The 17403-nt window shown below is 42.7% G+C and overlaps 1 protein-coding gene across 3 annotated transcripts in view; it reads right to left on the bottom strand.

The window, feature by feature from the left end:
* TSPAN2 (tetraspanin 2) overlaps window positions 1-17403 on the bottom strand; it is a 111972-nt gene that overhangs the window by 83568 nt on the left and 11001 nt on the right. The window contains exon 1 of one of the 3 annotated variants that reach the window (XM_061631904.1): window positions 10935-11128. The exons of the other annotated variants lie outside the window; for them this stretch is intronic. Within the exon in view, the coding sequence (XP_061487888.1) occupies window positions 10935-11003 (69 nt within the window). The 5' untranslated portion in view covers window positions 11004-11128. Of the gene's footprint in view, window positions 1-10934; window positions 11129-17403 lie in introns of those variants that run through there. 3 annotated transcript variants of the gene reach the window in all.

Genomic DNA, 17403 nt, shown 5'->3' with positions numbered 1-17403 from the left:
ATCTCACCCAGCCTTCCCCAACCTAGTGCCCTCCAGATGTTTTGGACTACAACACCCATCATCCTTGGACCATTGGCAATACTGAATAGAGCTAATGGGAGTTGTAGTCCAGCAATATCTGGAGGCCTGCAGGTTTCGGCAGTTTGCTCTGCAGGACAGAAATTCAAAAATAGCTGCTATGGCAACAAAAAGACCCCAAAAGGCACTTTAGATTTATTTTGGCACATGTTCTCAGCTCATGTCAACAGATGAATGATATATGACACATACATGCACAGCTTGGGTTGCCAATTTTCCCCCCTGCCGTTGCTGCTTGTCCTGATCTATTCTGCACCATGGACTCCACCTGTGTGATTACTTCCTATTATTCAGCTGTGAAAGGCACAGGAGCTCTGCAATAAATGATCAGTGGAGGATAAACAAATTTCCAAATGCATTAAACATGGGTAAGCCAAAGTGCCAATTAGTGGCAGGGAGTGCGGCAGCAAGAAAGAGGCTGTAAGACAGCACTGGGAGCTCCTGTGGTGATGGTGGATGCTGTAGCAAGTGCTAAAGAGTCTATTTTGTGATTCAAGATTAGAATTAGCTAGATCTGGACATTTGCCAAAGTTGTGTGCAAAGCCCTACAAGCAAATAAAAATAAAAAAACCAGGTAGTTTGGAAAATGCCCTTTAACCTGCAGTTTCTATTGATTTTTCAGCAGCTTCCATGACCTCATTACTGGCTGTTGCACATACCAGAAAATGTTTCTTTTGTAAGATTTAAATGAATAACAAAAGTCTCCTCATATCCCTGGAACTGCATAGCTGTGCCCACCCTTGGTAGCAAGGAAACTGTATAAAATGCAGAGGAAACCCTTGAATTATGAGATTTTAATCACACAAAGAGTAAGTTCCCAGAAGGCAAAAGCTCAGTTCCACTGCCTTGGGAAATGTTTCAGAGCTGTTAACAGTGTACCTCTTACGCATAATCAGCTGCACCCTTGTAGAAAACATTTTCTTTAATGTTCTGGCATAAACAATTAATTAAAAAAAACCTACATTAAGTGAAGACAGACATGCTTTTTTAAGAACACATCTTTCTTCCAGCTATTGGGGGGGTGCTCAAAATATCTAGCAGAAGCTTGCTCTGCACAGTGCTTATTGGCTGGCACCATATGATGTTGATTGTGACATCACCAAGAAACCTTTACTCAAATATCTAGAGCAGTTTTGCACTTTAATGAAAAAAGGGGTGGGGAGAGGGAAATTTTCCTAAATTAGATGACAAATGACCTGATAAATGTATGAGCAGCCCTTTTAAAAAAGGGAGACATTCCACTTGCAGCATAGAGGAAAGGAAAGGCTGCACCACCATTTAATTCACTGGTCTACACATCTGCCATTTCTGCTGCAAAGCCTGGAGGAAGCCAGGTTCACCCAAGGCTGAGAGACTAACTGTGGGCTCTCTTTATATCACCTCTGCCTTTGGTCCTAAAAGCTTCAGTAATATATATAAAAAAAGTACTTAAAAATGTAAAAGGAACACACCTGAGATTGTTCCTACACCTAGCACTTTTACTTCATTGCTTTCCTCCAACTGGCTTCATTAGCAGTGACAAATGCTCAGGACAGGTTTCTATGTTACCTTTTCATATATGAAAAAGCATAATCACGTATTCCCCCCACCCAAAAAAAAGCATATATACATTCTGGATACCTTTGAAAAAAGCAAAAACCCCTACCCCAAGAAAAATGTTGCTTTTATGAAAAAAAAATACTTCCAAGGCTAGCCAGAGTTTGCTCCTTTGTAGGTAAAATGTGCGTGTTTATCTTGTTATTATTCTCCCATGAAGAACTCGGTTATAAGTGTCAAAAGCACTCCTGTCCACAGAAATGGGCACACTGAAAAGCATCTCCTTGACTTCTCTTGAGGAGCAAGCCTAGTCTATAGCAGAATGAAGTGGCAGAGTGGATTGTGTCATTTCAGATTGCAGGTAGGAGATTATCATTTTGCTCTTCAAAATAAAAACTCACTGTTGATAGAAAACTAACACATCAGGGAACAAAGTTCTAGGCCAGTCCTCACCTTGTTTACTAGTTTTCTACTTGCTGGGAGGGTTTTGTTTGTTTACATAGAGGAACAGTCACTTGTAAAAGTGTTACAGTCCATTTTACCACCTCATCCAGCCTTTTTCTCTAAAGACAACACTGAGAGAGGGGGGAACATGAAAGGATGGAAAGAAAAGGGCAGTTTCACATCCATCAAAGAAATATGCTTATTTAACAGAGGAGCTATTTGAATAAGAGAGACCAATGACCTCTTCTGCTTTACAGTACAGAGACATGTAGGGCAACACACACATGCTCATCAGTTGATCTATCATCCTTTGAGGCCCTGCAGCAGAATGTATGAACTGCTTCCATTTAATAGTTTTGTCTTTGAGGTGGCATGGAAACGCCGTGTGTGGCATTTGAGCTGTGATATTGCAGACATCAAGTGATTTCTATTAGAGTGAAAGCCTGTGGGCAGCGCCCGACTTTGATTTTATCTATGCAACAGCCTTGGATTTGAAAGTGCGAGAAAAAATAAATATTATGGCATGCATGTGTGAACAATACATAGGTGAAGGCTCATTCTGGTTTAATGGAATCAATCTGAGGCTCCTTTGCTTCTTGTTTGCACTACTCTATGGCAACATCTGTTGTTGTCCCTCCAACAGCCTCCTCTAGTACTACTGATAATTTACCCAGTCATTTTGCTGCACTATACTTTATATTTATGTGAACAGTAGCTTGGTGGCACCATGCCACTATCTGTCTATTTGCTGCCTAACAGTGATAATGCTTTACTTAAGCAAGTTTCTAATGGTATTTCAACATTGTAGGGATGCTATTGAAACACATGTCTGGACTGGGAGGTTTCCTGTTGTTGTTAAGAAGTGGCCAAATCCTAACTGTTATGTATTTAAAAATATTTACACACAGATCCCAGCTACTCTTGCTGGTTAAGAGAAGCCATGTTGTCTGTGATAAAAAAAAAAAAGCATTTAAAGCCTCATCTTCCCATGTGCTTGCAGAGAGCTTTCATACATGTTTAAATCATGCATTCCGTTTCCACAAGCCCTGACTGAAGTTGTTCTCCATTGTGCCATAGCAGCACTGGTGTGACATGCTGTCTAGAAATATCCAAGCCTCCATTTTCATCCTGCATCGCCATGCCTGCATTGCTGTGATGTAATAAGGCCAAGGTGAGCAATTCACCGTCTGAAAGCTGGTATATCACCCTTTCTCTCCTCCTGCTCATAACTATAACTGAAATATACCCAGTTGTGCTCTCCAAGGCCCTGCATTTTTCTCTTTTCATCTGCTTTCAACCATTTGTTTCCAAGGGGGGGGGAAAGAACTTTGAGGTTTTACACACCTCGACATGCTGTTCCCCAGTTGGGTGAGAAACCTCCAACCACACTTTTCTTTTTAAAAGCCATGGAAATGCCACTGGAGATAGTTACATGACAGACAGATGGATTGAGTGCTTTTAAGAATTAGTTATTTCCGTTCAATATACAGTGCACCTTAATGTCCCTTAAGAAACTTTCAGTACACTGGTGAGATCTGCCTAAAAACTGAGAGCATCTCAGGTTGAGAGCGCAAATGCTGACTGGAAGCCTGAACCTCACTGATCAAACAGAGCCAGGGAAATGATAAGTTAACCACATCCTGAAACAGAAACCACTGGATGAAGTAATGACTGAGTGGGAGGCGTAAAGTGTCCTTCCTTACTACCAGCAAACACTATAGTAAATTCTCAATGCCTTTTGTGCCTATCCCCCAACTAGAAAAGAATTCCTACTACGAAAAAGGAAGAAACAGTATGAGCTGCTGAGAATCCTGCAGTTTATCACAGGATCCATGCAAGCTCCAAATCTGGTATTGGGTGCAGACCCTAGAATGCTGGGAATCTCAGCTTATTGTTTTTCTAAAAATCAAGTTTCTAGGCCTAATGGCTGTAAATATATGCTCAAAATAATATGGGAATGTCTGAAGAAACACCAAAAGCTATGAACAGTGTGTAGAATTTCCACTAACAGAAGGGCAGGGATTCAGTGTTCTTATCCATCTGAACAAACGCAATCCATCATGCTAATGTTCTAAATTTGCAGAACTAGCTGAGCAAACTGAGGCCTACAATGGGGATTCCATTTCTTTGTGTTGGTATCAGAATCAGCTTTAGTAAGTAACTCATATTCAGGGCATAATCTGAATTGCAACTTTGACTACACTAGCTCACCTCCAACCAGCCCATTTTCAGAGGGGGAGGAAAATGCAAAATATATTGTCATGCAGTAGTATCTCTCCTTGAAACCTGAGATATTAGAATGAAGGTTCATGGGCATGTTCAGGAACCATTCTACATTCCAAATTTGAACCCCCACTCAGTCATAGAATCATAAAGTTGAAAGGACCTCTAAAGTAATCTGGTCAAATCCCCTGCTGATGCAAGAAATCCACTACTACAGTACCCTGATTTGGTAACAAATTTCCATTAATTCACTTATTGTCCATAGATGAGTATCAGATTTAAATCTAGCAAATGTAGTACAGATATTTTTGAAAATGGACTTTTCTTTTTAAAAAATCCTCTTGTAAAACATTGATTGTAAGAATGATAATTTATCGATATTTCTTTTTAAAATATTGATATTAATATTGATTTTTTTTCTGAGCAAAAAACCCTCCACAGATCGGTAAAAGCAACGGCTAGCAAATACAGAATGAACTCGAATCGATGCCAGCCTGTTACATCAATGGAAGGCTTTCTAACCAGCACCATGCCAACAGATCCCATCCCTAGGTCTGACCAAAGCAGAATACAACAATTCCATTATCCGGGCACCATGCTTCGATTGGTGCAACCTAGACTTGCATTAGCCATTTTAGATACAGTATTATACTGCTGACATATTTAGATTGCAGTCTACTAAAATCCTGAGAGCAGTGTTTGTTATACTGTGGGTTGGGAACCACCAGCGGGCCTGAACACCACAGACCCCCTGTCCCCAGATCATGCAGTCACTTTTGGCCAAAATCATGTGATCAGCAGCAGCTCCATCATCATCATCATCATCAAGGAACAGAGAAGAAAGGGGTAAGAGAAGAAAGCTGTTATAGAAGGAAGAAGAAAATGTAAAAGGAGCAAGGAGGAAAGAAACTGGCAGTTTAGAGGTAAGCGTGGGTGCAAGGAAAAGAGAAGAAATGACAGGAGATGAATAAAAATACATTAAGAGGCATGTGGAGAGGAGGAAAAATATAAAAAGCCTTCTTTACTTCAGAATCAGCTTACCCAGTGGGGCAAAGCCACAACAGCAGTGGCTTCCTGCAGTGACCAGCAGGAGGAGAGGTAAGGTGGTAAGGAGGTTGGCATGGTGTGGGTGCACTTGTGGAGCCAATCCAACACTCCTGCCAGTGTGCCTGCACCACACCAACCTTCCTGCTACTTCATCCTTCCTGGTAAGCAACAGTGATGCCTCAGCAGGGAAGCTAGCATTGCAGCTCTGCACCACTAGACAAGATGCTTCCGTTCTACTCGGAGCCTCTGGATCAGCAAATTCTGCCTAAAAAGGGGAGGCTGGATTATGAAAGCTCCAGAAGCAAAGTAGTCTATACTTCGCTTGAGGAAAGCTGAACTATAGAACTCCTTGCTGCTTGGAAATTGCCATGGCAAAGAATTTAGCAATTTCCAAGGAGGGATGAGTTATCAATAGAAAATGATGTCAGTAATTCTAGCACGAAAAGCTAGCACCTTCTGTTTTAATCTTTCAGCGCCTGTTGAAAACCTTTCTGTTCCGCCAACCTTATGCAGGCAGTTTAGAATATGTCTTTGCAGTAGTTGAACTTGTTTTTATTGTATTTTAATAGCTTTTATTATATGGTTTTTTATTTGTTGTAAACTGTTTTGATGTTTTTTTAAATGAAATGGAAATGGACTGCCTTCAAGTCGATCCCGACTTATGGCGACCCTATGAATAGGGTTTTCATGGTAAGCGGTATTCAGAGATGGTTTACCATTGCCTTCCTCTGAGGCTGAGAGGCAATGATTGGCCCAAGGTCACCCAGTGAGCTTCATGGCTATGCGGGGATTCGAACCCTGGTCTCCCAGGTTATAGTCCAACACCTTAGCCACTACACCACACTGAAATAGCAGTATACAAATAATAAATAAATACATAAATAATAAAATGCAAAATTGCAACATGACATCTCAGACAAGGCCTTTACTAGGTTATAGTCACAGAATTCAGAATATTGTTTTTTGCAAATGTTTGATTTGTTTCTACTATGGAATATAGGCTGCTTTGGAACTTCAGTACCCAATATTTAATGTGGAATCTCCTTACTGTGTACTGCAGGTGTGGAGAATTTCCACGTTGCAGGCCTAATTAGGCACATCAGGTCTCCCCTTTTGGCCCAGAAGCCCATTTTGGCCGAGCCACATCCATATATGACATCTGGTGTGGGTCAGTAAAGGCAGGACTTGGACAAAAGAGGCTTTGCAGTGCTTCCCAAGCACAATCAGCTGACTGTCAGTGTCTGAGAAGGGTGGCACAATCAGATAATTATTATAGCAATGGAAGTGCTGCTCATAGGGCTTCCCCAGTACTGTGCGCAATTTGCACTTTGATTTCAAACTGCATGGGCAAAAATGGGTTACCTGACATCACTGTGACATCAAGTGATTGACACATGGCCAGCCCCATCTACCTGTCAAACTTGGCCCACAGGCATGTATGGATAGGAGGACCTGGCCCAGAGCACACACACAGTTCCCCACCTCTGGTGTACTGCATTACAACTAGGGATAGGTGAGCAGCCACATTTAAGTTTAGACAGCCTAATTTTTGTTTCATTGATGCTCAATCATAGGTCCATTGTGCAGATTTTTTGAAAAAATGCACAAGAAGTTCACATTTAAATTGCACAGATTTTGCACTTACTTTGCATATAAAATATATACATTTTCCAGTGCAGTTGCCCATGAAATAAGAATGTTGTACACAAAATACATTTTGCACACACTTTTGCACACTGAAACTGCATCACAAATTCAAGATAAGTGTATGATCTAATTGGGACTTGCATTCCAATCCACAAGCAAGTTCAGGAGTGTTGTTTTGGTCCATCTGCTGCAAAAAGCAGATCAAACAAGTTCCTCCTGCATCACTAAGCAAAACGGAGGTATGATGCCCTTGGAAGGACCGAAATAAATTCCCAGTCTAAGCAAAGTTATAGAAGTGCATGTTCACACTGGTCATTTTTAAGTAATCATGGAAGTGTGCCCATAGTATTCCTTAAGCATTATTTATTTTGGCTTTCCTTTAGATTAGTGATGAGCTGTACTGCCTAGGCACAGAGAGTCACACAGCTCTGGGAAAGTGTTGATAGCAAAACAATGTCAAGGATAAACAAATGTGCCCCATTGTGGCTGTTTATTTCCTTTGCTGTTTCTATGGTTTCACTGAAGAGCTATTTTCTTCTACTGTTGAAGATTTTCTTCAACATCTTCTACGGGTTGATGTTGGTACTCAGATCTAGAAGATGTGTTAGATGAGATATAAACTAGAGTACCAGCAGTTAAAGTGATGTTATTCTTTTGGAATCCAGGGCTAAACATGCCTACTAATGGAAAGACTCCTGTCAGTGTGCAACAAGCACAAGATTCTTGTGTGCTTAACAGACAAATATGAGAAGTTACGGTTAACAAGATAAAGAGCAAACTTGGATTCATTACACAGCCTACAATACACTCTGTCTCAGTAATAGTTTCTTTTACTATGTGACCAGAGATGTTGAAGTCAAAAACTACTTCTAAGCAAAGAGATCCCAGTTCTACAGAAAGGATATTAGGCAACCGAACAAACAATCATTACAAAGTCTGCTGCTATCTTTAAAAGCAAATTATTGATAAATTTGCTCAATCAGCCAAATAGTGACTTGAATGAAGATTATAAACAAAGTTCTGACCAACCATCTCTGGCAAAATTTCCCAGACACAACTAGTCCACAGGAAAAAGCCAATTGTTTCCTAACTATATAAGTCTAGCTCTAGCACCGTTTGGAGCAGATTGACTTTCTTCTTGCCTGTCCCCTAGAACTACCCTGCCTACCAAGGGAGCTGATATGGCAAGGGTATATATGTAGTACCCAAGGGCACAATAATATCTTGGAGGTATTCCCTTGTACCCATGAAGCCTCTGAGCCCACCCACCATTTCACCTTGTTCATGAAATTAGGGGAGTAGTTACCTATTTCTCCCTTGTAAAATACATAGAATTGCAGGAGGAAGATGGAAGAAAGACACTCTTTCCCACTTCCTCTTTCAGCTCTTTGCACTTTTCAAGGCTCAGTTAATTCTACTGGATCTGAATTTTACTCCTGCTCCTTTAGAATAGTCTATCTCTCGGTGGGTGGAGCTGATCTGTGGGAGGGGAGCAAATAAATAAATAAATCCTAATGTGCCCACAGGCCTAAAAAAGTTGGTGACTTCTGATGCATGGCCTGTACAGTCAGGGATGGGGAGGGAATAGGCAGGCTGCTGCTGGTGGTACTCAGTGGATACTTCAAAAGGGACAGTGGAAGCATGAGGGGGGCCCAGCAAAACTCTTGGGGTCTGCCATAACAGGGACTCTCCCCAATGGAATTACAGATCTCTTTAAGCCTTTCTAGATTATATTCTCTGGAAATGTACATTTGCTGCTCACTTATAGAGTGGAGGATCCAGATGATGGTCATACCTAACAACATTTTTCAGGGGCTGAATATTCCCAGCTGTAACCACTCAAGCAAGGAACCTTGAGCAGCCATGTAGACAACCACAGAAGCAATGAAAAACAGAGCTATTCTTCCCTCCCACCACATCTGTGCCTCCATGCCAGAATCTTCCCCCCTTCAGTTGCTTCTTCTTTTCTAAGCTCTTCGGAAGTTGTGTCCTTCTCCACCCCAGTGCTGAAGCACGTGTCTCCCATGATGCTAAAAACAACCCATCAATAATAACAAAAGGTAAGAGCTGGCAGAACCTGTACATTTATGTTCTCTCTCTTATGCCTGAACTCTGAGAGCCAGCAGAACAGGACATGTATTATAATATTGCTTGTCAGAATTTAATATAAGTTATTGCCCTTCACTTGTACTATATGTACACTATTCTGTATAAGAATTGGTACACAGCTTGCTTGCTTATATGGATATTTTCTGTTTTTAATATTAGAAAGAACTATTTACACGAGTACATCTGGAACAAAAGGAACATGCTGAACCTGACTGACAATGTACAGGTTCCAGTCATCATAATCAATATGGGCTAGGTTCCCTACTAAAAAAGTACATTCACACATCACACCATGCTCCTTATTATGATATACAAATGAATTCATTTAGTGCTGCACATGGCTTGAAAATTCAAACATACAGGACATTCCACAGACTAGAATATAACTATGAGGTGTCCAAATAGTCATCAATGCAGAGTCACAGTGGTGCCCACACTTACCCCACAAGTACTAGAGGTCTGCACCAATTATTGCTCAAAGAGTGGATACTCACAAATGGTGCAAATACATTTTTGTCAAAACATGCAAAGGGATCATGATACATATCAAGGGCAATGCGCTATCTCTGGGATATATATTATATATTCTATATACTTTGTGGTATATATGCACAAATAAAAAAGCTTGGTTTTCTTGTATAATTCTAACCAATACTTATATGTCAGCGTTATTTAAAACACAGCGGTTTCATGACTGATGTCCCATGGGTGTGTGTGTGTGAAGTGATACATTAAAACACATCACAATCATGAGCATATTGGGGCAATAAAGCATTTGTGCCTTTGTGACTCCGGTCTTCTTGCTTTGCTTGTGGCACTAGTCTACAAGAATCTAAGTCTATAAGGACTATTAGGATAAAACTACAGGTATACAGACAATTTACATATTACATGCATTTCCAAGAGAGATGCAAGAGGCAGACACTTCTGGCCTGATGATCTCATCAGCCCCAAAGACAAAAGATGATCATATGCAGATAGGCACACCAACAAAGGCAATATTTATTACTGTCATTGAGCTAACATTGGTTGGATGAATAATGCCCCTAACTTGAAGGGTATATGCTTTATTCCACTGTATGACAGACAATCCACAGCATGCTGCTTGCTTCAGAACACACTACCTCCACTGCACAAGATATATGGGAACATCCAGGTTCATTTTCTTTGGACAAGTTTATACATGTGTGCTTATCACTAGGTAACCACTACATCAATTGATTGCTTCGATGAACAGAATAGCCACTGCAGAAAGAGAGTGTCCAGGAAAGACAGGGTCCAACACAAAAGGAAGGGTGCCTTTCCCCATTGAAGCATCCCACATATTCATCAGCTGTTCAGTCACTCAAATGTCATTAGGCTCTCAGTGATCAGATGCAGAGGGATGCACAGGGCATTAGCCCTTGTGTTTGTCATTTCTCTGCAGAGATCATAAAGTGTGGCATTTAGGAATTGTGCAGGAAGGGATGTCCAAGGGGAAGAGAGGGAATGGCTTGATGAGATTGTGGAATAGCTGATCAGCAAGTAGGTGAGCGCGTCAGTTTGCAGCCTCCTAGAGGAGCAAGAAGCTGAGCTGGAAGCAAGGGGCTCGCTCTGCTCTTCCTGATGAAGAGAAACACGCACCAAACAACCACTGTCAGGGCTGGACCCTCTCATTCCTAGCGCCGTGGTCATGGCTCTCCGGGATTCATTCCCTCTGCTCCCCCTTTCCGCGCATCCTGAACCCCATCCAGCTTCTCCCTCCGCACCTTCCCTCACCACCGATTTCCACAGCCCCCGATCGCCTTACGCTCCCCGCCCCGGGTCTAGCCCCACTTGGCTCTCCAATCCCGATCGCCCCGCGCACTGACCAAGAAGATGAAGTTGAAAATGAAGAGCAGGAACTTGATACAGCGCATCCCTCCTTGCACTTTCCCCATGGCAGCTCTCTCTTGTGCAGCGGCGGCGGCACCAGAAGCTTGTTTGCAAATAATTCGCCGCTATCAGGCGCCTTCGCCGGTTGCCGCTTTCCAGCTTGGGAGGGCGCGGGGGCGGGATGGGGCGGAGCCTGCGAGGAGGAGGCAGGTGCGGGGCGGGGCCGAGGGAGCAGGCCGCGTGTGTGTGGAGTTGATCCTCCTCCTCCGGGCACCTCGCCCATGCTCAGCTTATCACAAATGTGGTGCCCTGGATTTAGGCTTGCCCGAGGAGAACCGTGTATCCACCGTCCTGGAAGCCTTGCTCCTTTGCCCTAAATGTGTGGGGACAGCCTGTGATTGCTATCAGGTGAGGGCAGGGGTATAGTGGTCCAGGGTCTCAGGGGGTCTTAGACCTCTTACTTTTTTGGGAGCAGGATCCAAGCAGGGTCCCTAGTCTCCAGCGTCCTATGAGCCAATGAGAGTGAAAGGAGGTGAGTCACCCAGAGAAGACTCTTCTCAGTAGCTAACACACTCTAATGCACTCTCATGCTGATTGGCTCCTAGGGACATCTGTTGTTGTGGGAGAAGTTGCACACAGGAAAAATGGAGAAGTGTGGAGATGACCACAGAGAGTGAGTGAGTGAGGGCACGTGGTGTGACTATCATGAAGGGACCCTGCACTTCTGAATTTGTCACTACACTAGTGGGTGAGGGTGAAGCACACTGCTCATGATTGAAAGCATTTTCTGTCTGTTGTATGTTGTTATTTCAGGGCTCGGCCCTGGTCTTGGAGACTGATTCTGGGGTTAAGCCTTTGACGTACCTACACCGCTTATCCCAACGGTTTGCTCTCTTCAGTTGGCCTGGGTATGGATGAGCAAGCTGCGAGATCTACACATGCGGTTGAATGGATATGAGGGTGCAAATCAGGGCTGGAAATCTGTGGCCCTCCAGATGTTGTTGGACTTCAACTCTCGTCAGCCCCAGCCATGATCAGGGATGATGGGAGCTGTTGTCTACCAACATTTGGAGGGCCACAGGTTCCCATTCCCTGAGCTTAAGGATAGCCAATCTGTGGGCCTCCCATCATTAATGACCATTGGCCATGCTGGCTAGTGCTGATAGGAGCTGGAGTCCAACAACATTTGTAGAGCCAGAAGTTAGCCGCCGGTGGTGTAGTGGCAAATTCAGAAGTGCACGGTCTCTTCATGATAGTCACACCATGCCCCCTCACAGCCACACCCCCCAGGATTCATCATCTCTTCTGCAATTACAGAATTATAGAACCAGAGTAAACTACTGTGTGCATAAGCTGCCCCCTCAAATTTCTCTTTCTCTGCGGCTAAATGTTGCCAGAAACATTTTGATTTTAAGAATTCTGAAATAAACTCAAGTGTGGGACTAGGATTTGGGGGACCAAGTTTCTTTGCTATGAAGCTCACTTCTCACTCACCTTAGGAGCCAAGCAGCACGAAAAGGGGATGCATATGTTAGCTACTGAGAAGAATCTTCTCAGTGACTGACTCACCTCCTTTCACTCTGGCTTCCAATCAGCACAAAAGGACAAGGAAGCATGTTATTAGCCAAGTTAGAAGACTCTTTTCAGTGGTTAATATGCTCCCTTTTCATGGTGATTGGATTGTACACTGGGACTCTGCTCCCCAAAAAGTAAGGGGTCTACAACCCCCCGCAACCCTGGACAACTACACCAGTTAGCCACTCTGGTCTACATTCTACACTGACAGTCATCCACTCTCCAGGGTTTGAGGCAGGAGTCTTTCCTAGCCTTGTCTGCTGAGACTAAGCCTAGAATGACCCTTTACATGCCGCATATGTATATATTTGTATATATCTGTTTATGTATTTATTTTGTATGTTTTTATATTATTAAATCTCTGCATGATTTTATGTATGCCTTGTATTTTTAAATCTATGTAATCCACCTCAGGACCCACATTCCAGGTGAGAGGCAGATAACAAAAATAAATGTATTGTTATTTATGATTAAATATGTTGTCCACCTCTGAGCTGTGGCCCTTACCATGGAGTGCTTGGGAGTCAGACAAGATTGAATGATTTGAGGTCCATTAGTATAAACCACAGAATGAAGCTGGGCATAAAACACGATATGTAATCTGCACTCTGCCAACAGTTTATACAGCAGGCATTCCTCTGCTCCAGCAATCCTATGTGAGTTGAGGGCATGCCCACAAACTACCAGTTTCTAACAAAGGGTTGACTAGTGTCCCAGATAAGAGAGTGTCTCTAAATTATAAACTATAGCTACAAAAGCCATGGCTGAGCCCCAGCCTTGTTTGAGCCACCTGAGTGCTTCTCTTGTTACCAGTGCAACTCCTTCCTTTGCCCTGTTCTGTAAGCCACACCTCCTGGGAAAGCCCTGGGTATCCTCAATGACTGCTTGTGTTGTGGGTGGGGAACCTTCTGGTTGTCAGCCTGCCTTGTCAGCACCTGTGAAGGCAAGATTGTTGCCGCGGGCCGTGTTGTTCTGTTGTGATTTGTTTTCCAGTCGTTGTCAGGGGAGCTAAGAATCTAGGACAAAAGCCCCTTTGGAAAACTACTTTTTAGGTTCCCTGGCAGAAAGCTTAAAAGATATAGGCAGTTTGTAGGGCACACTCTGGACAATGGAATCCAACTTCTGCAGAGATTTAATTCTGTTGCAGCCTTCCTTAATTCAGCAAAGAGCAGGGGATGTGACTTGCTGGACGAGGAAAGCTGAAACAAGGTGCCATATATTAGAAATAGGGGGGAGGGGGGAAGGGTGGCCAGAGGGTAGGGGGAGAAGAGAGGCAATGCCAAAAGGTCTGAAAGTGTATGTGTATGTATATATACTGATATTAATGCAAATAAAATAATTCATTTTGCATTATTTATTTATTAAATTTATATGTCTCTCTTCCTCCCAGAAGGAGCTCAGGGCAGCAAACAAATGACAAAACACTAAAAATCTCTTGATAATATCTTAAAAACAAAGCATCTTAAAAACATATTTAAAAACCCCTTAAAAACCATTCCAACACAGATGTAGACTGGGATATGGTCTGTAGTGTGGTTGGTGTTGGATTGCGACTGGGGAAAATCAGGTTCTCAGGCATAAAGCTCACTGGGTGCTCTTGGATTGGTCACACTCTCAGTCTAACCTACTTTGCAGGGTTATTGTGAGGATACATGATGGGGGAAGAGGAGAAAGAACCAAAGTTCTTTGAAGGGAAGGCAGGAAATAAATGTAATGAATAATAGTATGCCCCATGTGTTTTGACACATCACCTTCAGGTTTGATTTCACCAGCCGGGGGATTATTATCATTCATCAACCCTATTTTATTTGCAAAGTGCTTTTGAAGCATAGTTAACCCTTACAAAGCATACATTTGAATTACTATGGCTGGGAGGTGTAGGTTGGAGTGAGCAACTGGCAGCAGATAGGGAGAGCATTAAGCACCCCCTTTCCACCCACCTCTTTTCTGTCCCTGTTTTTTCCCTCTTTAGAAAGGAATGTTGGGTAGCCCCCATCCGTTGGCTCTGAGGCTGAGGTCTAGTTCTCACAAACAGATTAGGTGGTAAACCTGTCTCTGGGCTGTGCTACTTCAAACTGGAGATGGCAGGGACTCACATGACTGGATGCTTCACAATATCCCTCCAGATTAAAAAAAAAAGAACTTAAATCAGAATTTATTTATTCAGTTTCATCCCCTTTGTTTAGTCCAAGCCTCACAAGGCGGCTTAGCATAAACATGTTAAAAGCAATGTAACAATGGGATAAACAGCATGCAATAAAACAGCATCAGATAAAATTGTTTATAGGAAGCCAACAGAAAAAAAGCAATAAAAAGCCTGGGAGAACAAAGACATTGTAGGACCTGATGAAATGCTTCAAGAGAGGGGACCAGGTACTGTTTTCAGATGAGGGAATTCCACCAGTGTGGGACCACCACTGAAAAAGCCCTGTCCTTGACACCTATTATCCTAAGAGACTTTAATAGCAGGGCAGACAGCAGGGCCTCTGAGGTCTTGCTTAGGGCCTGGGCAGATTCATATGGGTTCTAGCCTACGTTTCTTTCTGTTGGCATCTGTTTTTTTACTGGTTCAGTACCTCAGCTGATGTTTATAAAAACTAGGCCTCAGAAGCAGTTATTTGCCTTGATTAATTTTATAGATACAAGTGGACCTTTAAGTAACTTAGTCTCAAAATGTTTAGGGCTTAAAAGGTTAACTTTTAATTAGACCCAGAAGCAGTGGAGGCTGGGTACATGGGGCAGTGCCCCACCAACCTCAGTCAGCCTCCACCCACCTGCCTGTCATCTTTCTTACTGGGGGTAATCATTGGCTTTTGCCCTACCAGCAATAATGGGCAGCAGCCACTACTAGCCAGAAGTGAGGAGGCAGCCAGTGCAGCCCTGTTGTACGAACTATGGCAATGGCTCACAGTTGGTTTGAAAGAGTGCCTCAGTTTTCTTTCTCCCTTTCCCAGTTTTCAAACAACCGTCAGAAGGAGCATGTTGGAGCTGTTTTGGATGCCCTGCTAGGAAGGAAATGGAGGTGAGGCAGACACTTTGGAAGAACACACTTGCAAAATATTGAATAGGTTTCAAATATTTATTTTCCATTTAATGCAACATTAAAAATAACTTGACTCCAAGACTCCATCAGTTCCTAGCTTGTGCTAGGGCTGCAGTCAGCACTTTTGAGATGGTTCTCTATAGAGATCTGATCTCTAGAATTTTGCAGAATATTTTTTTTCTGCTAAGAAAGTGTGAATATTTTGCTTAAATGGGACACACCAGCAAAGCAAGAGAATGAGTACTGGAAGGGCAAGTATCCTCTGGGTATTAAACCCAGAAAGACAAAAAAAAAAACCCTCTTGCATGTTGATTTCTGTTTTCACTGTGCATTAAAGATAAATAGTATCTCAAATCAGGAGTGGCCTTGCCATGAGGCAAAGTGAAGCCTATAAGTCAGTGTTGGGGAATTTTTTTCAGCCTGAGGGCCAATTCATTTGTATGTGTGTGGGCTTCTGGGGGCCATATGCCAGTGGTAGCCAGGATCAGAGACAGGTTGGTGGAGCAATAGATGGGATACTTCTCTCTGCAAAAGTCAGAGGTTGCTACCCACACATCTCTCCATCCTCTGTCCAGGCAAGCGGTAGGCATTGTGACAGTTCATTCCAGTCAGGCAGGAAGCAAGCATGTGGCATGGGGAGTGTCCAGAGGGCCAGATACAGAGTGCTGCACTGCTCCTGCTAAAGAGGGCAGATTTTGGAGGCCATTAAACGTCTGCCAGAGTGGGACACCAAAGCAGTTCTGAGTCATGGGGCAAAGCCTTGATAAAGTTGCTCTGTAAAAGGCCCATTGGAAAGAACAGAAGCTGGCCCAGACAAAGTTGCTGACTCCTTGCCCAATAGAAGTTAAGCAGGTGAAGCTCTGCGGTGGGGCATGGGTGAGAAATTGCTCTTTGTTAATTTCTCTATGTTAGGCCGTTCTTAAAGACACAGGAGCAGAGCCAATAAAAAGAAAGACGTGATAATTGTGGTCCAAAATGTTATTACATTTAAGATGCCACCAAGAAAGCTTCAGTGAACATAGTGAGGTATACTTCAGTGGGAGGTTCCCTTTGCTAAATTTTCTCAGAACATAATAATGGGGAAACCATACTGTCTTATACAGCTCCAGTGGCAGGGTTAGAACACAAAGGCATCAGTTGTCATTTAAGAAGATACCATTGCAACAGGGTAACTATTAGAAAGAAATGTTCCCATTTTATCCTATCACTGCCTGCCAATGTGGTTTTTAATCTTTGCGCTGGAGACCTTCAACATGTATATTCAATATTCACTGCGTCACTCATGCAAAGAGGAAGTGGAATCATACTCAAAGTAGACCCACTGAAACTATTGGGTGTACTCGGAATATGACTTAATGATGGATATAATCTAATACAATCTAATACATAAATAATTCAGAGTGAGCATTAAATCTAAATTTTAGGGCATGGTCTGAAGGCATCTGATACAGCCACTTTGCTGAAGTCAAAGAGGTCTAGATCTGGTCAGAGACTAACCAGGGACCACATGGGTGCTGCCTTGAGTTCCATGGTGGAAGAAAGGCAGAATACAAAAGTAATATATGAATAATCAAATGTAATTTTATGGGGGAGTTACATGGTATTTTTGGGCAATAGAATTTCTAAAAGTCATTTTGCTGCATAAAGCTAAGAGAAAAATGAAGAAGGTATTTTATCTAACTTCGGTATAAGTCAGGGTTTTTACATTTGTTGACACCCTGAATATGTAGTTCCTATACTGGGCTCCCTTTGAGAACATAATTGTTGTTATGTAGAAATTAAAATTTACTAATTTATTGGCTCATTTTTAAATTGACCGATTTACCCTTTGGTCGGGTCTGTGAAAT

The sequence above is a fragment of the Rhineura floridana genome, chromosome 6, assembly GCF_030035675.1.
Source record: "Rhineura floridana isolate rRhiFlo1 chromosome 6, rRhiFlo1.hap2, whole genome shotgun sequence".
In the NCBI taxonomy this organism is placed as follows: domain Eukaryota; kingdom Metazoa; phylum Chordata; class Lepidosauria; order Squamata; family Rhineuridae; genus Rhineura; species Rhineura floridana.
The sequence above is the reverse complement of the archived record's forward strand: the minus strand, read 5'-3'. Positions and strand labels throughout refer to the sequence as shown.